General features: G+C 38.1%; 1 protein-coding gene and 1 long non-coding RNA gene across 12 annotated transcripts in view; one reads left to right on the top strand and one right to left on the bottom strand.

Annotated features, from left to right (window-relative positions):
• The window catches only part of HORMAD2 (HORMA domain containing 2), an 89,298-nt gene extending 71,310 nt beyond the window's left edge, over positions 1-17,988 (bottom strand). For 2 of the 6 annotated variants that reach the window (XR_013365842.1, XM_077874292.1), the window contains exons 1-5: positions 17,591-17,985; positions 12,965-13,004; positions 9,877-9,964; positions 2,909-3,050; positions 464-527 (exon numbers count right to left, since the gene is read on the bottom strand). Coding sequence is in view for 5 of the 6 variants with exons in the window: in XM_077874292.1 (XP_077730418.1) it covers positions 464-527; positions 2,909-3,050; positions 9,877-9,964; positions 12,965-12,972 (302 nt within the window). In the remaining variant the exon portion in view is untranslated. Of the gene's footprint in view, positions 1-463; positions 528-2,908; positions 3,051-9,876; positions 9,965-12,964; positions 13,005-17,310; positions 17,409-17,590 lie in introns of those variants that run through there. The other 4 variants (XM_077874293.1, XM_077874294.1, XM_077874296.1 and 1 more) reach the window with 4 other exon arrangements.
• LOC144299028 (uncharacterized) overlaps positions 12,499-21,322 on the top strand; it is a 66,808-nt gene continuing 57,984 nt past the window's right edge. The window contains exons 1-2 of one of the 6 annotated variants that reach the window (XR_013365845.1): positions 12,499-12,616; positions 15,422-15,497. This is a non-coding gene — a long non-coding RNA (uncharacterized LOC144299028). Of the gene's footprint in view, positions 12,617-15,421; positions 15,498-17,745; positions 18,162-21,322 lie in introns of those variants that run through there. The other 5 variants (XR_013365846.1, XR_013365848.1, XR_013365847.1 and 2 more) reach the window with 5 other exon arrangements.

The raw sequence follows: 21,322 nt of genomic DNA, 5'->3' as shown, positions 1-21,322 counted from the left end.
CAAAAACAAAACTAAGTCAGTATCTTAAAATTAGATTGAATAATTGTTTTAAATTTCCAGGAAATTGTGAAAAAAAGAAGGAAGAAAGGAAAGAAGGAAAGAAGGAAGGAAGGAAAGAAGGAAAGAAGGAAGGAAGGAAAGAAAATAAGAAAGGAAGGGTTTTAAGGAAATGATCTTACCAAATAGTCTTTTTTTTTTTTAAAAGATTTTATTTATTTACTCATGAGAGACACACAGAGAGAGAGAGAGAGGCAGAGAGACACAGGTAGAGGGAGAAGCAGGCTCCCTGCAGGGAGCCCGACATGGGACTCAATCCCAGGACTCCAGAATCATGCCCCCCCGGGACGAAGGCAGGCGTTTAACTGCTGAGCCACCCAGGGATCCCTCAAATAAAGTCTTATGGGTAATTTCAGCCATGACAAAAATAATGTTGTTCAACTTTTGTGGAATTTCAGTTACTTACCATTTGATAATATGCAGTGACCCAGGACATTTTTTATCTTCTCGAAGGATTTTTAAACTGAGGTCTACAAAAATAGAAACATAGGCTATTTTCCTCTACTAAATGATTACTGTACTAAAATTGTCCATGCTAAACAAGGGTATTTCCTTTACTTTATTTATATATCTTAATTTTATAACTTATAAAAACATTTTGAATCTCTAAATACCTACTTTAAAAATAAATCCTATGTTGAAAACTAGCTTAGTCTAATTTTGATCATAGTCTAGCAGTCTCCCCTTCTACAATGCAACACAACTGACTTGTTGTCACTTCTCTGCTTCTGTTAAATTCCAAGCAGTCATAAGGGACTATTGAGACCATCTCCATTAACCAATTTAAAACATGTACCTTAATCTCAAATTAGTTCTCTCATATTTCTCTCCCCTCTAAATGAAAATAAAGATAAGATTTTTCCCATGGATTATTCTCAAATATTAATTTCCAACTGAAATTCAACTACCTTACTATAGTTAGAGAACAGGAAAATCATATGTAAAGAGTTTTGGCTTAGATCAGTCCAAAATCTATCACTGATTCACATATGACTTTGCATATCACTTCACCTTTTCATATTGTTTTCCTATCCTAAAACTGATGTTCCTCTACCTCTATTGAGGTACATGAAAATTACCACATGTTGGTATAATATTTAGAGATCACCAAAAGGAGAGTGACATAGGAGTACTGAGCATTTTTATGATATATGTTACTTTAAGACCAAACACTGAGAGGGAGACCTATAACTTCTACTAAAACTATCACAAAAAATAAAGCTATAAGTAATAGTATTACCTCTATTGGAAGGAAGGAAGGAAGGAAGGAAGGAAGGAAGGAAGGAAGGAAGGAAGGAAGGAAGGAAGGAAAGAAGGAAAGAAGGAAAGAAGGAAAGAAGGAAAGAAGGAAAGAAGGAAAGAAGGAAGGGCCGGCCTAAAATTGAGTCACTTGTTCCCCACAAGGAGCAAATCAAGACTTAATTGCAGGAATGTAATCTTTAACCAGTCAATCTGGTATTTTCTGATCAATACTAGTGAGGTAATCAGCATGGTAGGCCCCCACCCCTCCCCCCCACCCAAGGAAGGTGACCTTGCCTGAAATAAACCTTTCTCTTCTTTTTACTAATGACTTCTTTGTCCCACTCTGTTTCTGTCTATCAATTTGTAATGCTCCTCAGAGCTCCTTTCTTTTTGCTAGATTGGTTGCTGCACTATTTATGAATCATCGAATAAAACCAATTAGATCTTCAAATATACTTAGTTGAATTTTTTTTAACATCCGCCCCCCTCACCATGCCTAGGGTAGTGATGGGCACATAATAAGCCCTTAATTAGTTACCCCAAACATATCTTTTTCCACTTTTTCCAATTCTGTTCCAAACAAGGAGAAATGCAACCAAGTGCTACCTATAAACATATTCACTATTACAGATTTATATTCTATAGACCAAAAGAAGACATGATACAAATGAAGTTGTCATGACTGAAAACATCATGCTTTTGGATTTACAGCACACATGCATTTCGTTGATGCTAGTATAGGGGATGAAATGTTAAGAAAATTCAATTGGAATGAGACCAATATATCATTAAATACAGATGTGAGGAATTTAAAGTAAAGTTAGATTTTGAAAAATAAGATCTTACAAGGAAACTTATAGCTCTCTACATTTATTTTCCTAAATGATAGTTCCCATTTTAGTGACAAATCAGCCAGATTTTCTGAAGTTACCACAATCCAGCTTTTTAGGCTAATGATAAGAGTCTAAAAAATTGAAGAGCCCTAGGTACATTTTTTTTTCTTTTCAGTACAAGAGAAGGAAAGGAGCCAAAACAATTTGTAATATAAGGAAATAAGATCATCGGTGTAAGACACAAGAAATAAAAAGGAGTAAAGTTAGGAGACAATTGAGAAAAGAAAGGCACTGATTAGAATAATCATGCAAATCGACAAATGGGTTTGGCATGAATATGCTTTTCTTTCAGCATATTTGTATGTGTTAACAGGAAGAAGAGTTTTTCACCTGACTCCATTAAACTGCCTCAGTGCCAAAGTATACCTTAAAGAACAAACTCAACTGAGGCACAAAATAGCACAAATCTACAGCTACCCAAATAGATTTTTATCTGGCTGTTGCTTTTAAAGGTATGGTTAAGAATTACTGGGCTTGTCTATACAGATTTCTTTTCTTCTCAGTCTGTCATTTGGTATCTAGCCAGGAACTAATGATTCCTATAAGTAAAACCACTAAACATACTGAAATTAAAATGGAAAATGAATTAGCAAATTGATCTTGAAGAACAAGCCATGACTTGGAATTAGCACACTCTGTGAGAAAGGAAAGGTTTATTCCTGCCAAGTAGAGGAAAGGACTGCAACAGCCAAGGTAACCACTTAGTTAAACTTTACCATCCAAATGGCGTTCTCCATAAGAGCTCTCTGGAAACAGTCCTCTTAGATATGTTATACATGAGATAGAAGTAGCAAAAAGCTTCTTCACCATTATCAATGACTCATGCTCATTAGTGATTTGGGATGGAAAAACTGTTTCCTGGGGAAAAAAAAGATGAAAAAGATTAGTATTCTTTAATATATTCAGCCATCATGCCATTACCACAGACACGATAGAAAGATTTTTCAAGACTTCAAATCTGATACTTTTTTTTTCAAATCTGATACTTTTAAAGATAATCAAAAGGAAACACAGCTTTGAAAAATTGCATTAAATTTGATATCCATAGGCAAAGCAGAGCAGAAAGGCAGGGAAAGTTACCCAAGTAATTCAAGACTAATATAATTTATTTCACGATGATCCATGGGTTTGAGGCAAAATTGGAATATTACTATCATCTCCTCCCCCCGCCCTACTTTTTTTTTTTTTTTTTTTTTTACGTAATCTCCTTCCCTTTCACACACTCCTCAGAATACAATGCAATCTGTCTTTTATACCCTCCATTCTATACTATTCTCTCCAGAGTTATCAGGTACATCCTGTCTTTGATCTCTTCTGTCCTTCCTACTGTGTAACTTCTCTGCAGTGTTTGACACTTCTGCCCAAACCTTCCTCTTCTCTTTCAGCTGCTATAACACTGTCTTCTTTTGATTTTTCATCCATCCCTCCATATCTATCTCAGTCTCTTTTATTTCTTCCAGTTTTTTCTGCCCTTTAAATTCTATCTTTAGTCCTTTTCTCTTTGCATAGTTCTTGCTTTTGGGGTAATCTCATCTAGTCTAACTGCTTTGGCTATAGCCTACACAGAGGAGACTTCAAGTCTTCTGTTCTGAGCTCCACTTCTATGTTTCTGTTCTGTGAACATCTGTATCTAGACCACTTTGTAGACCCCTCATACTCAGTTTATCTCAATCATCTTTAATTGACACTTGATCCCAAATTTTATTGTCAGACAAATCAATCAGCTTCCATTCCAATCATTCAGGCTAGAAATAGGGGGATCTTTGGCTTCTCTTTTTCCTTCATATCCCATTTCCAATCACTAAATCCTATAATTCTCTCTCTTTTTTTTAAATTTTTATTTATTTATGATAGTTAGAGAGAGAGAGAGAGAGAGGCAGAGACACAGGCAGAGGGAGAAGCAGGCTCCATGCACCGGGAGCCCGATGTGGGATTCGATCCCGGGTCTCCAGGATCGCGCCCTGGGCCAAAGGCAGGCGCCAAACCGCTGCGCCACCCAGGGATCCCCTATAATTCTCTTAAGGAATCCTCAAATGTATATTTTCCTTTCCCTTCTCACTGCCACTGCCTTGACTCAGGGCATACTTATTTCTTTCCTTTATTACTGCTGTAGTCCCTGATCTCCCTGCCAACAACTCTCATTCATTCTTGTCCTTCATATCACCATCATTATTAACTTTAAAAATACAAATTGTATTACAACATGACCAGTGTTCACGCAGGATAGAATTCAAGTATCAGTATTGGATTTGCGAACTATCAGTCTTATCCTTGCCTAGCTCTCTTGCTTCATCTGCCAACCCCTTCTTCTCTGCCCCTACTCCCTATCCTTTCTATGTACCTCACTCTAGCTATGTGGAACCACTATTCATTTACTATTCTACTACCATGTATCTCCATACTTTTGTGCTTTGCTGAAGCTAGAGTTCTGTAGAATACTGAGGTTCTGTAAAATGTCAGATAACTTTCTACAAAATATATGGATGTTAACAATAGTTTCCTTCTAAATTTTATAATGTGTGTATGATATATTGAAAAATTTATAGTTATTCTTAAATGATTGGAAGGTCTGCCTTAAGAAATCATATGCCATATTAGGAATGTCATAAGACAGATGCATGAATTTTAGTTCAGTATATAAGAATTGTCTAGAGGCACCTGGGTGGCACAGTCAGGTGAGTGTCCAACTTTTGGCTTTGACTCTAAGTCTCAGGGTCATGGGATCAAGTCCCAGCATAGGGATCCATGCGAATCTGCTTGGGATTCTCTCTCCTTCTCCGTCTGTCCCTCCCCATTCTGCTCCCTTTTCTTTAAAATGAATAAATACATCTTTTAAAAAAATGTCTACTAAATACAATACAGAATATTTGCTGAGAGTTTGTTCTGCATCTTGAGTTACCATTTCAACATATGTTTGCCACATTCAGTATTTACTGTGTACATGTATAAAAATAAAATTTTGATCATTTTTGCACAATTAGTCTGAGACTGCTTTTTGCTTTCTTATTTAATTTAAACACAAAATATGTCTCATGAACTCCAGCTGGTATTGTGTCAATACATTTTAATTTTAAAGTATTTTCCAAATATCGATGAATTAGATTATATTAAACTTAAGAACTCCTGTTCAAAGAAGCAACTCGCTTAGGAGTAGAATTCTCAATACTTGCATCTGCAAAGGACTCATATCCAGGATATACGAAGAATTCCTAAAATTCACTAAGAAAAAAATAGACACTCAAAAAGAAAAATATGGATAAAAGACTTGAATAGACACTCCACAAAACAGGATATCCAAATGGCCAATAAACAGTGCTCAAATGGGGCGCCAAGGTGGCTCAGGTGGGTTAGTATCCGATGCTTGATTTCAGCTCAGGTCATGATCTCAAGGATTGTGAGATCGAGCCCTGTGTCAGGCTTCATGCTGGATCTGGAGTGTCTCTCTCTCTCTCTCTGTCTCTCTCTCTCTCTCTCTGCCCCTCTCTTTCCCTAAAAAAAAATGCTCAAACTTTGTTAGGGACATGCACACTAACACCACAATGAGGGGCACCTGGGTGGCTCAGTTGTTGAGCATCTGCCTTTGATTCCAGAGTCCTAGGATCGAGTCCACATCAGGCTCCCTGCAGGGAGCCTGCTTTTCCTTCTGCCTATGTCTCTGCCTCTCTCTCTCTCTCTCTCTCTCTCCTGTCTCTTATGAACAAATAAATAAGATTTTTTTTTAAAAAGAAGAGCTTCTCCCTGATATTTAAAAAAATAAAATAAAACCACAAGAACACTACATACCTAACAAAACAGCTAATATTTTTAAAAATCAGAAAATATCAAATGTTGATAAAGATGTGAATCAGTCAAAACTTTTATTAAATACTGTTTACAGGAGCATACTAAATGGGTACAACCTCTTTGGAAAATATGCTTAGTGGTATCCACTAAAGCTAAAGATACACATATTCTATGATCCATATTTCACTCATAAGTATACACTTGACAGATATACATACATATGCTCACCAAAGAACATTTATAACAGCTTTATTTGTAATGGACCCCAAATGGAAACTATCCAAATGCCCAATAACAAAAGAATGAATAAACAAATTGTAATATATCCCCATAATGGAATATTATACAGATATGAGAATGATCTACAACTGTTCTTTTTTTTTTACAACTGTTCTTAACAATACTGATGACTCTCACACATAAATCTGAGCAAAATAAACCAGATAAAAATTATTACTACCGATTTCACTTATATAAAATACAAAAGTAGGTGAAACTACTACTTTTATGCTGTCAGAAGTCAGGATGGTTAAGTCTCTGATTATTTTAGTCAAATTCAGGTCTTTTTACTATACTACACAGTTTCTACTGTTGAAATTTTAATAATTCTGTTACTTAGAGGCAGGTATGACCCACAAATATGCCTTTGATGAAGAACTCCCAAAAGCTTTTTTTTTCTTCCTTTTTTAGCATAACACTTTTTTAAATTTAAATTCCATTAGCCAACATATAGTACATCATTAGTTTCATATGTAGTTTTCAGTAATTCACCAATTATGACCAAAAGCTTTTCTTTCTTTTAATGTATTTATGTAATCTCTACACTCAATGTAGGGCTTGACCTCATGACCTCAAGATCAAGAGTTAAATGCTCTTCCAACTGAGTCAGCCATGTGCCCCCCAAAAAGCTTCTTTTTTTTTTTTAAGATTTATTTATTGGGATGCCTGGGTGGCTCAGCACTTGAGTGTCCGCCTTTGACTTGGGGTGTGATCCCAGGGTCCTAGGATCGAGTCCCACATCGGGCTTCCTGCATGGAGCCTGCTTCTCCCTCTGCCTGTGTCTCTGCCTCTCTCTCTGTGTGTCTCTCATGAATAAATAAATAAAATATTTTTTTAAAAAGGATTTATTTATTTGAAGGGAGAGGGGCAGAGGAAGAGGGAAAGACAGAATCTCAAGCAGACCTGACACAGGGCTCAATCTCAAGACCCTAAGATCATGACCTGAGCTGAAACCAAGAATCGGATGCTTAACCGATGGAACCACCCAAGCACCCCCTAAAAAAGCTTTCTGTATCTGTATTCCAAAGACATTCTAGTCATGATTTTGCTATATAAGCTTTGTTCTTCTTTGGTATACATATAGTCGCAATGAATGATCAAACTATATCATATTCAGTTGTTAAAAATATATAATAAAATTATTACTCTTGCATGTATGAAAGGAAATTGGAAGACAAATCAGTATGGATCTTAAAAGCCAGGTTAAGGAATTTATGCTTTATTCTGCAATCATTGGAAACTCAGTTTGATCAGGAGAGTGAGTAAAGTAATCGTTTTAGGAATGTTAAGCTATAGTAGAAGTAGGAAAAATTGAAGCTGAAGGAGAATTAGGTGTGAATGTCGTGTGCATGTGTATATGCATGTGCATGTAAAATTTTATAGAAAATTGTTTTTTGTACCCACAGATCCTGAGAAATTAAGGTTCTTTTGAGTAATTGGGTAATAGCTGGCATGGCATGCATATATAATAATTTATTGAAAACTTGCCAAAACTCAGAGGCGGTACTAGAGTAATAACCATTTGTAAAATTAAATAACCTGAAAGTATAAAGACATTTATTTTTAATATAGACTCTAAAAGGCCATTTGTAGTAATGAAGATCAATAGTTGGAAAATCCCTCTAGAGTTCTATTATTTTTCTACTCCAGGGATTTTTTTTTCTTAGCTCAACTGATCTAATACTTTAGCTCAACTGATCTAATACTTTAAGGGTCATCATCAATGTTTTTGTAAAAGTCTAATACATAAAAATACTATGACTTGATAATAGAAAATATTATTATAAGTTATTTTAACAATATAGTGTGCTAATGATATAAGTGCTGTTTGACAGCTTAGCTGTCAAGTTACACTACCTAAGACAAGTTACTTTACTTCTCTGTACTTCAGCATCCTCCTTAATGTGAGGCTTAATTGAAATAATAATATAAAGCCCTTGGCACAGTGCCCAGTACATGTAAGTCTGAAATAAATGTTATTATTATTGCTTTAAGTATTAAATAGAAAAATCATACAGTCACTTAAAATTTACTGGGAAAAGTAGTTCCTGCAGTCCAAACTACAAGGATCTGTTTATATCAAAAAGTTAATTTGCTAATTTACAGTGAGAAAAATAACACCCAAGCTGATTGCAATTCATATACCCAGTTCAGCATTCTCCCCACTGTTCCAGGAAAGAAGCCCACTTAGGAAATCAAATCAGATCAGGAATCCAGTGAGTATATTGAATTTGACCCAGAAAGATGACTGCTTTCTCTCTGCACTAATTCTTCTTCAACCTGAATCTTGTCCTTTTTTACTACAGCTGAATATTCCTAAAACAATTTTATTCATGTTCCTGATCAAACCCACTGACTGTCCACTGATTGAAAAATAAAGTATAAATTCCTCAGCTTGGCTTTTACGATCCATATTAATTTGTTTCCAAAGTTCCCATTCAATTTTGTTTCCTACTTCTGTCCAACATGATGTCCCTCAACTCCAGTAAGGATGGGTTCTTCATTATTCTCTAAAATATGCCATAATCATTTTTCATTTTGAGCCAAAGCATATTGATAGTTTTTCCTCATAGAATTCTCTTCTCTCTCCTCTATTCAAATCCTTTTTATTATTCAAAGTCTATCTTAAGTCACATTTCCTACATGAGTAATACACAAACCATTCAAGTCTATATAAAGTCTCTAAATTCCCATAATTTATATTGCTTTACTCTTTTTCACATATATGTAATACATATACTGCTTTGTGTATTGGCGTAACTCCTCTAAATCCTATTTCCCTTACCAGATTCTAAACTAGAAGATAAAGATTTATTTTATTCTCTCAGAGAATAACACCATTATATATATATGTGTGTGTGTGTGTGTGTAGTATTTATATATACACACACACATACACACATATGTATGTATATACATTATATAATATTGAGATCTCAATTAATAAGTGAATGATTCATTAATGAATGTCATGGGGCAAGATACACCTGCCCTTATGAACTCAGGAGGGTTGTTTGACTCTGGCATGCTCTCTCCTCCAAGTTCCTGTCAGTGTTCTCTCCTCAGTTTTTTTTTTTTTTTTAAGATTTTATTTATTTATCCATGAGAGACACACAGAGAGAGAGGCAGAAACATAGGCAAAGGGAGAGCGAGAAGCAGGCTCCTGTGGGGAGCCCAATGCCAGACTTGATCCCAGATCCTGGGATAACCCCTTGAGTGGAAGACAGATGCTCAACCACTGAGCCACCCAGGTGTTCCCCTCTCCTCAGCCCTTATAATTACATCACAGTGCATATCAGAAATTTCCTAATTGCTTGATAGTAAATGTCTAACAAGAAATCATTCTCTTTAAACATCCTTTTGTTTCTGATTTCTTTTACTCTAGAAAACCTAAATACATAAACATGAAACAAGCATCCATTAAGTTACTTTGTAGGAATGTATTCTAATTTCTTGAACATCCTCAGTCGATTAGGCAGTTAAAATGTAGACATACTCTGATAAAATATGTGCCAATTAACTGACAAAACTGCTATTTTAAAAAAACACCAAAGATTAAAGTCATGATTCTGAACTAACTCACTAAATAGTTATTGATTTTCTTTTAATTCTTAGTAATTACCTTAGATGCCTTATGAATTTTGATAGAGTGAGAGAGCTGAGCAGTGGCCATTGTAGTAATGTACCAGGATTCTTTTAACAAGTCAGACCTGTGGGGGTGGGAAAAAAATTAGACTTTGCCTGACATAATATTTGTTGTGAATTTTCTAAAGAACTACATAATTAGCATTTGACTGTATTCTTTGGAAAATTAGTTTAATAAACATTTTTATCTCCACTACTCATTTTCCATAAATTTGGCATAAGATCTCTGGATTGGTTTTTTCAACCACCCAGTGAGAATTTAAGTTGATTTGCTTGTTCCCAAATACATATGAAGGAGAAGAATAAATTGTAAATCACCTAAAGATACGATATATTTTATTCATCCTTGTTATTTCCTTAGAGTGCAACTGTGTTCTGTATATAGCAGGGGCTCAAAACATTTCTTGAATTAACTTTATGTGTTATTTGTTTTCTTTCTTTCTTTTTAAAAAATATTTTATTTATTTATTCATGAGAGACACACAGAGAGAGGCAGAGACATAAGCAGAGGAAGAAGCAGGTTCCCTGCAGGGAGCCTGATGCTGGACCCATCCCACGATCCCAGGATCATGATCTGAGCCGAAGGCAGATGCTCAACCACTGAGCCACCCAGGTGCCCCTGTTATTGGTTTTCAAAGGTAACTCAAAAGTAGAAGTTTACACTTCACACCCATTAGGATGGCTATCCCCCCAAAATGGAAAATAATAATGTTGGTGAAGATGTGGGGAAATTGGAACCCTTGTGCATTGTGGTGGGAATCATACAGCTGCTATAAAAAACAGTATGGCAGTTCCTGAAAAAGTTAAACAGAATTACCATACTATCCAGCAATTCCACTTCTAGGTATATACGCCAAAGAACTGAAAGCAGGAATTCAGATACTTGTACACTAATGTTCACAGCAGTATTATTTAAAATATCTAAAAGGTGGAAACAACCCAAATGTCTACCAACAGTTGAATGGGTTTTTTAAAATGTGGTAAATACAATGATATACAGAAGCCTTAAAAAGGAATGACATTCTGATACATGCTACAACATGGATGAACCTTGAAAACATTATGCTAAGTAAAATAAGCCAGACACAAAAGAACAAATATTGCCTGATTTCACTTATATGAAGTAGAGGTACCCAAAGTAGTCAACGTCATAGGGACAGAAAGAATAGAGGTTACAAAGAGCTGAAGGGTGGAAAAAATCGGGTTTTTAAAAAGTACACAGTTTTTGTTCAGGATAATGAAAATTTTCTAGGAATGGATGGGGTGATGGTTGTATAACACCATGAATGCACTTAGTGGCACTGAATTATATACTTGAGAATGGGTGAAGCGGTAAATTTTGTATTATGTGTATTTTAACACCATAAAACCATTAACATTAAAAATACATCTGGTTTGGGGGCACCTGGCTGGCTTAGTGGGTAGAGCGTGTGACTTTTGACCTTGGGATCACAGGTTTGAGTCCCCACATTAGGGGTAGAATTTACTATAAACAAAAAATTAAAACAGAAGGACTTTAAATTGTAAAAAGATACAGCTAGTTTTCACTCCTATTGCTTCACTAGCATAAAAAAAGAAGCAAATTTCCCTTTTTCCCCCCAAAGTCCTTAATTTAATTCACTGGGGCTACTTTTCAACATTTTATGGAATTCTGACCAAGATATTTATAAAATAGCCCATTTAAAGTAATTCCATTCTGGATCACCCAGGATAACCTGTGACTTTTTTTGGTGTATAGGTTAATGCAAGATCCTGGTTGATTTTGCAAATAAAAGAAGGCAGAATCATTTGAGGACACTGCCACAAGATGGTGATAGAGATTATAAACAAGCAGTATTTAATTTCTCTCAAATTACTTCTTCAGAGTAGCACTAGGGGACACTCTTTTACAATATCTTATAGGATACTGAAAACCACCTAATAGTTCTTCAGTCCTTAAAGATTCCAAGATATCTTTTGTTGACTTCAGAATATAGCCTTCATTTCTGTGTATAACCTTCAAATCTGACTCAACACATCAATTGCTTCCCTTAAAACTTGAAGAAATAAAATGAGCAAAATATGTAACTACAAGAGTCCAAGCTTTAGTTCTGGCCCATTAAACCATGTAAACGACTCCCTACTGGGGTAGTTATTAGCCTTAGAGACAATATATCACAATAAGAAGAATTTTTAGATTTCTACATTGATTTCTTTTTTTAAAGTCGGCTCTATGTCCGATGTGGAGCCTAACATAGGACTTGAACTCATGACTCTGAAATCAAGACTCCAAGATCAAGACCTGAGCTGAGATCAAGGGCTGGGCCTTTAACCAGCAGCCACTTAGGGGCCCCACTACATTAATTTTTTTCAATTTCTCTATGGGGTGCCTGGATGACTCAGTCAGTGAAGCATGTAGCTTTTGATCTTGGGGTTGTAAGTTCAAGTCCCACATTGGGTATAGAGATTACTTAAATAAATAAACTTTAAAAAAATTTTTTTCTATGATGGTAAGACATTCTGATGGCATTTCTAGAGAATCAAGACCTGAAAAAAAGCATCAGCCAATTAGAATATAATGCATTATTACATCTATATTGGAATGTACAGATAACCTGGATTAATCTGATACTATCACTGAAAACTCTGAGACAATCAGGGCACTTGCTTTTGAAAAAGAATTCAAAGCTAGTCACTATTAGCATTTGGTAAATACTTGAGGAATTAACATTTATAAAGTAAGTAAAGTTAAATTATATATATGTGTGTGTGTGTATATATATATATAAATAGAGAAAGAACCAGCAGTACAATGTAGTGGAAAGAGGCTTTGGAGTTAAGGAATCTAGATCCAAATTCTGTTCAACTACTTAGTAGCTCTGTGACTTGGTTAAATCACATAGTCATCCTGGGCCTCAGTTTCCTTTTTATAAAATAAAAACAATAAATCCAACCTCTCAGGGCTCTTATAGTGTTTATCTGAGCATGTGTTCATCTGGAGAGCATACATAGTATAATGGTTAAGTACACACACTCTTCTTCAGCCACACTGCCTACAATCAAATTTTAGTCTGCAATTAACTTGCCATTTCATCTTGAGCAAGTTGTGTGCCTCAGTGTCCCCATCTGTAAAATAAGGATAGTAATAGTAACTGCTTCATAGATCTGTTGTGAGGACTAAATGAGTCATTATTTACAGGGCACTTGGAACACTGTCTGACAAATATTTCATTATAAGTAACAAAGCATGTTCATTTTTAAAAATCTTATGTTAGTATTTGAACTTCTAGTTTTCTTCCAGCCTTCCAGTTGTTCCTTCTCATCATCTACTTCAGACTTTTCCCTCGCCCATTTCTTAGTGTGTGGTGCTCAGGAGCTCCATTTCCCCCCCTTACTTCTAAACATACTCCCTGGATGAACAAATACAGTCCCATTGTTTCAATTACTATATCTATTCTAATAATTCTTATATGTCAGGAGTCCAGATCTCTATGGGGAGTTAGAGATCTATACCTCTATAAGACAGTTTCACTTTGATGTTCCCAACACACCTAAATGTGAGTTCTTTTCCCCAAAAATCCTGTTTCTGTTCCCTAGCTCAGCGAATGATATCAAATACCTAATTGCTCATGCCTAAAAACGATAACTCAACCCTGACCCTGCCTCACTTCCACATCCAGTCTCCTTAATACTTATCAAATATTGGGGCCCCTGGGTGGCTCAGTGGTTGAGCATCTGTCTTTGGCTCAGTTTGTGATCCCAGCATCCTGGGATCGAGTCCCTTATCAGGCTCCCCACAGGAAGTCTACTTCTCCCTTTGCCTATGTCTCTGCCTTTCTCTCTGTGTCTCTCATAAATAAATGAATGAAATCATTAAAAAAAGACATTTATCGGGATCCCTGGGGGGCGCAGCAGTTTGGCGCCTGCCTTTGGCCCAGGGCACGATCCTGGAGACCTGGGATCGAATCCCATGTCGGGCTCCCAGTGCATGGAGCCTGCTTCTCCCTCTGCCTATGTCTCTGCCTCTCTCTCTCTCTCTCTCTCTCTGTGTGTGTGTGTGTGACTATCATAAATAAATAAAAATAAAAAAAAAAGACATTTATCAAATGTGTCCATTCCTCACTTTACACATGTTATTGTTATCTCTGCTTTAGATGAGATTAGCCTCATCTTTTGCCTGGACTGCTATAACCACCAGTCTGCTTGTCACTGATCCTGCCCTTCTCCATTCTTTCCCTTGTATTGCAGTCTGAGTTTTCTTTTTCTCTCTTTTTTTTTTTTTTGAGTTTTCTTTTTAAATTGCAAACATGATTATGTAACTCCATAGACTGAAATTCTTCAAAGGCTCCCCACTGCCCTCAGGATAAAATCCAAACTCCTTACCATGGCTTCAATATCTCGCTCATGCCTCCTTAGTCCCATCTCTCACCATTTTCCGTCACAATTTTATGCATCAGTTATTCTTACTAACATTAGTTACCCTAAACCATATTCTCTTCAGCTTTCAGGCTTTTGTAATATTCCTTCTCCCTGAAACCTTCTCCTCCATTCTCAATTCCTACTTATTTCTTAGATCTGGCTTAGTATACTGTTCTCAAGGAACTATTCCCTGATGACCACCACCACCAAGTTGGGTTATGTGCCCATTGTAATATATACAGTATCACGGTTACATTTATGTATCCATCCCACCCCATTGTAAGCTAACATGAAAGTAAAGTTGTGTCTGTCTAGCTCATTCTTTGTTTTTTAAAGGTGTCCTTAAAGGTACAATTTAATGGGTTTTATCATAGTTTTGCAACCATCACTACTAATTCCAGAAGATTCTTGTTTTCCCAAAAAGAAACTCCATGCCCATTACCAATCACTCCCCACTCTCCCCTCCCCCTTGCCCCTTGCAACCACTAATCTATGTTTCATCTCTATGGATTTGCCTATTCTGGACATTTCATATAAATGAAATCATGTAATATGTCACCTTTTATGTCTGGTTCAGCTCATTCTTGAATCCTCAGCACCTCAGCATTGTTCCAGTATTGGAACAAAATAGATGCTCAATAAATATTTGCTGGGTCAATAGAGAAGTACTACAAGAATGAGAAAGAATTAAGTATCTAGAAAAGAATTACAGAATATTAGAGATAGGAGGAACTTTAAATGTCATCCAGTCCAAACATCTAATTTTCTAGATGAGGAAATCAAGGTCCAGAGAAATCAACTCACTTACTCAGGGTCACTCACTCACTGGCAGACTGAGAATAAAACTTAAGAAATTTTTGCTCACAATTTAGGAGTTTTTCTACAATGACTCCCTAAAATGAAATTCCTTTTTGCTTGCATTCCATTTAAAATGATGCACTACCAGTGCTTTCCTAGTTGTGGAGCTTGCTTGCTTACTTCTAAATACAGTAGTGTCTTTTTCTGTTGTTCTAGAATGAGCTTGCTTTAGAAAGGCAAAACATATCTAAATGATTTTTTTAAATAGCCAGGCTCTTTTCAACCTCTAATTATTCCTTTGCTACTGTTGTTTTCTCTTTGAGCAGGTGTTTTGTGGAAGTCTCCTATTCAAGTACAAACTCTGCTTAATTTTGAAAGCTCACAAGCTGACAGCCCCAGGAGGTATGACACTACAGATCATGCACTCAAAGAGAATAACTCTGATGTTTTTTAATCACCTTGTTCTAACTCATTATCTAAAAGCTTAGGAGAGATTTCATAATAATTATGGATTTTATGAACAAAACTCTAACTTTCAAATGTCTTTCAGTTATATATTTGCTTGCATATTTGACCCACAAATATCTGAAATGTCACAGGGCATCAATATCATTCACTCTTATACTCGATATATTCACTCTGTGACAAGAATTATGATCTTGGGAGGGCAAGATGTACTTTCTCAGATAAAAAGACTCATACTAGGCTAACCTCTTGACTTACATCTCAACTGCCCTATTTAAAATGTTGATACAATTGCTTACTATTTTACCCTTTTACGAGTGAATCCAAGATTTAAATAAAGATTAACCAGCTATTGCTCAGTATATTAAAGCCTAAGCCACTTCTTGCCCCCCCCCCCCCATTTTGGCCATTCTGAGTGAAGTAAAAACCACTTTTATCATGTTTGCACAAAGACAATAATAGTTGATTTCCTAATGATTTCCACCCATCTTTCCCAATCTTCCAAAACCATTTTTTAACAAGAAAATTCCCTTTATATCAAATGAACAATATCTAATAGCTGAATTCTAAAATGCAACTAGATGAGCTTTCTTGCCTGATATGAAGGATGGCTTTACACAAAGGAAGTACATTTTGACATAAATGGGCTCAGCATCATAGATTTGGAAGGGAAAGGACATGTCCTCTAAAGATAATCTAATCCCTTTATTTTAAAGAAAAGGAAAGTCATTTAGTGGAGGAAGGATAGTCTCTTCAACAAATGGTATTGGAACAACAGGATCTCTGTAGGCAAAATACAAAAACAACCCCCCCCCCCAAACCAAAAACTCTCAGTCTAAATCTCACACTGCACACAAATAATTCAAAATGGGTCATGGATTTAAACGTAAAATGTAAAACTATAAAGAAGAGGAAAATGAAGTCCAACAAAAGAAGTTGGTTTGTCAGAGGTCACCCAGTTATTCAGAGGCTTCACAGAGTTTGCTTCCATAAATTATTATTCACCATTTTAACAAATTCCATTTGGCTCTGATAATTCCCCTTTTCCACGCTCACTCAGAGTAAATGGTTTTCCACTATATTAATCGGATATTTGTTCATGCTCTTTTGGTTTTTTAATATCTTCTTCGGGCTACCTCAATTATTCATTCATTCAAAATTTACTGGGTGACTACAATGTACCAGACATCATGTAGGATTGCAAAGATGTAAAATATCACTCACATCTCAAGAGATTGATGATCCAATGGGGGAGATATGAGACTATCAGCCTAATTAAATAAAAAACTCTTTTAGGGACAAGGACCGAACTTTATCTTTGTTTTCACCAGCCAAGTGAAGTGAAAACACTCCGTCCCATGCTCTGCACATCTGAACACATGTCGGTGATTGGCTAATCTTGCGTTTCAAGACACTTTCGCCCTTGTACTGTTCGGGGACCTAAAGTCCACAGAGATTAAAGGGCACGTCCTGGAAAAGGTGGCAAAGGAGCCAAGATGACTCCGTGGGGACCCATCCCCACCTCTGTCACCTCTTGCTCTGCGCCACGCATGGATCCTGGTGCAACACCTCCATGGCTGGCGAAAACCTGGCCTACCCAACGTCACCCCAAAGCTCCATTCCCAACCCCCAGCAATGCACAGACGTCGTTGGCCTGACCCCAGTGCTGGGCCACTCGCTAACTACCGCTGCTGCTTCCTCACCAAGACTCATTGCTTCTTTCCCATTGAAATCTGAATTCAAGAGCTACCTTGATAGCGGGAATGCGGGTGTTCGCAGAAAAATTCTCCCCACTCTTTTTTTTTTCGTCCTCCCTTCCTGTACGTGAAATTTTTCAAACCTCGAGCGCTGAGGGTGAGAGTAGAGGGAAGGGTGGGGTGTTAATCTAGAAGCTTCCCTTAGTCTTCTTCCTCAGTGCCAGCCTTCCCGCTTCTCCTCAGAGAACCTCGGGCCTCTGCGGAATACCTTCAAATCAAACTTAAAGCCTCAAGGAAAAAGAAAAGGAAAGGGAAAAAAAAATTTAACCTAACCTTAGGAAAACTGACGATGCTCAAGCACTGTCTTTCTCCGGAAACCTTGCGTCTGGACAGCCCTCACTTCAGCTGTCGACGCCTCTCTCAGGAGCGTGAGTACCCAACGGCCGTTTCCGGCCCAAACCCGCTTAGGCTTATGAATAGTCAATAAGGTCCTTTGAGGGCGGGGCGAGACGCTGCCTCATGAATAATGCATGATCTCTCCAAGGCTTGCCTGGGCGGTCTGCCTCGTTCGGCTTCATGAATATGCAAAAAGGGGTGAGCGGCCGCTAACCGACCCCTGACAGGCTCTGCCCCCTCAGCGCCGGCGTCCTCTGGGGCGGGCCTCCTTCGCGCTGGTTCTCAGGCCACGCAGCCTCCCGTCGCCGGCGCCGTGTCCCTGCTGCCGACTTTCTTGCCCTTCTGAGGGCTGGCCCCGCGCTCCCGGGCCTGAGGGACCCGCCCTGGGCTCGCGGCGCCGCCCACGGACCCCGACGGGGCCTTCCGCGCGGGGCCGCTGCACCTGGGCAACCGGTACGTCGAGGACAGTCTCCCGTGGGGCTCGCTGAGGAGACGCCTGCTGTCCCAGGTGAGGCGGCGGCGCGGAGGTCCTGGCCGGCCCAGAGGGACCTGGGGTCAATGGGGCGGGGCCGGGTTAGAGCCGGAAGGACCGCGGGGTGAATGCGAGCCTGGACGGGGACCAGGACAGAGAGGCGTGAGACCAGCTTAGGGCGGTGTCGGGGAGAAGCCTCTAGAGCCTAGGTGCTTGGCGTACGGGTGTCCTCGCGGAAGCCGGCAGCAGGAGCTAGCGGTCCAGAGACAGAGGTGTCACCCCTTGAGGCATCTCCACTTCTTCCCTGGCATCGATCGATCCAACTTTGCGTTATTTTCAACATCGATTTGTCGTCGCGCGTTCAGACGTATTCCACTGCCTTGTGGAGTTTCTCGAAGGTTCGTGGAGTCCCCCTTGAACCTCTGCGATGGGATTTCTTTGGGAGTGGATGAAGCATGGGGCCTCTGGACACCTGTTTTTACTTTCTGTTTCTGCAGTAAAGGAAAAAAAGATCCAAGCTGGTAAAAACATGAGTTAATAACATAATGAAATGACTAAAACCATGAATTGGGCTGCGATAGTTTTTTAGTGCAGGGTTTCTAAACCTCCGCGGTCATTCTTCTCCCTGCCAATTTGTGACAACCCAGAATGTCTCCAGATGTAGTCAAGTGTCCCCTGAGGGACAAAACCACCCTTGGTTGAGAACTACTTTAATCCTGAACTTTCCAGAAGAAATTGCTCTGTAAGCTCCAGCCTGGCAGATGGTCTCTCTGCTCCAGCCCTTTCGGCGTCAGTATTTACCCACTTCCCAATGGAGGGTCCACTAGTCCGTCTGTTCTGTCATTCTCATCTGCCCTCGTCTCAGCTTCACTGTCTCCAAAGAGCCTTCTTCCTCTACCTTATGCTAATGAAAGTTCATCTCACCCCCCCACACACACACACACAGTTATTGTCTCTCATTACCATTGTTTCCTTACTAAAATTTATCACAATCTGGATTTCATTTATTTCTTAATCTGTTTTTCTTCACCACGGAGAATGCAAGTAAGCTTTATTAGAGGCCTGATCTGTCTGGGTCACTCCAGGATCCCTATAGCTCAACACACAACACAGTGCCTAGCAGACAGGGATCACTCAATAAACCTTGGTGGACTGAGACAATACTCTTTTTTTCCTCTAAGAGCTTTTGTGGAGTTTCTCCTTCTCCTTTCCATTCTCATTCTTGTTGAGCTCCTTGTGACCTTTGTTTAGAATTTGAATGGATGAATGAGCACCTAGAAGCTATGGGTAGAGACTTCACTTTTCCCATGACTTATACACTCCTTGAGGGCAGAAACTGTCCTTTATTATGTTCATTGAAGGTATTCATATAGTTGAATGAACCAATCTATGACTTAAGGAACGATATTAGACGATTAAAAATCGATAGCGCCACTGGGGCTTTAGAAAATATCAGTCTATTCCCTTACTTTACAGATGAGAGTTTTAAGTAATTCATGCAAGATCACCACACTTGTTAAGAGACCAGGTCACAAGTACAACCCATGGTCTCACACCTTTCATTTCAATGCTTCTTTCCAATCTCTGACCAGTGTAGTTTCTGATTACTTTTCTGTGAAGCTGATTTACAACTCAAATACAAAAATCCGAAGCCAAAGACTTGTTTCTTGTCAACTAAAAGCTTTTGAGCTTGTACTTTTCATCTTTTGATTAAATCTACCTCAAGGGATTATGACCTAAAGAACTCAAAAGTTCTGTAAGATATTCAAACAATTACCCATCTTTCCTTGTACCTTTCAATAAGAGACTGGAAATTGTCCCTGTCAGAGCAAAGTATCCTATTTGTTTTGGATGGAAAAGATGTACATAGTGGGAGAAATTGATCATTGTGTAGAAATTTCCAAATAAGCAGTTGTTAAAGTTTGACCAAACCCTGTATCCAGTAGTAAAATAGCATGCAAAACAAATTAAAATAGAGTGGGGGAGGGGACTTTTATTTAGGTGCCTTTCATTACCTTTCTCTCTTTAGACACATGTTTCCTTTTACACTGTGTACTTGTAATAGTTGCCACTCCTCATTAATCAGTCTCTAGTTAAACTCTTGTTTTTTTGAGAACTAAAGACCATTTTTCCTTCTCAGTTAAATTCAGGGTTCCTTCTTTTTCTCTTCTAGATCAATTCATATTAGGCAGCACCTGGTTAGTAGAGCCTTGCAGCATCATGCTCTCAGCTGTTAAGATTTTGCAGTTTTTTTCTGCAACATCTAACACCACTCTTTATCACGGGAAGTAGATAACCATTTGTCTGACTGGAATTTTCCCCATCAAGTTCAGTTTAAGCTTGGAAGTCTTCTCCGAAAGATGGTTTACTCAAAGGTTGCCAAAAATAGACATATCGAATATAAAATGTATTTTTTTAAAAAAAGATTTTGTTTATTTATTCATGAGAGACACCAAGAGAGAAGCAGAGACATAGGCAGAGGGAGAAGCAGGCTCCCTACAGGGAGCCTGATGCAGAACTCAATCCCAGGACCCTGGGATCACGATCTGAGCCAAAGCAGATGCTCAACCACTGAGCCACCCAGGTGCCCCTATAATATATATTTTCAAGAGAACATCTCTAGATGCATTTCCATCTTTAGTGTACACAGTCATGATACAAATACAGAGAAAAGAAAAAAAAAAAACAAATACAGAGAAAAGAAGGGTGGCTTCTTTACCCTATCTTCAACTTTTATTAGAACTCTTAAAATCATAACTTCTAGACATCATAAAGCTAACACCACCATATTTATTCATCAAGCATTTATTTTGCACCTGCCGTTTCTAAAGCACTCTGCTTGGCATTTTGGGGACCAGAGAGAGAATAATTTGGTCTCCGAGCTGTGGAAGTTTACAGTTTAGTAAGAGTAAACACATTACTCATAGAAAATATTAATGCAAATATTAATGGAGGTATAAATTATAAGATAGAACATAGAGAAGGAAGCTATGAATTCTTTTTTTTTTTTTAAGATTTTATTTATTTTTTCATGAGAGACACAGAGACATAGACAGAAGGAGAAACTGGCTCCATGCAGGAAGGGAAGCCTGATGTGGGACTCGATCCTGGAACCCCGGGATCACGCCCCAAGTCAAAGGCAACTTCTCAACCACTGAGCCACCCAGGCATCCCATATAAATTCTAAATAATGAATC

This window comes from Canis aureus, chromosome 27 (genome assembly GCF_053574225.1).
Source record: "Canis aureus isolate CA01 chromosome 27, VMU_Caureus_v.1.0, whole genome shotgun sequence".
Lineage (NCBI taxonomy): Eukaryota > Metazoa > Chordata > Mammalia > Carnivora > Canidae > Canis > Canis aureus.
Note: the sequence above shows the minus strand (reverse complement) of the source record. Positions and strands in the feature narration are given on the sequence as shown.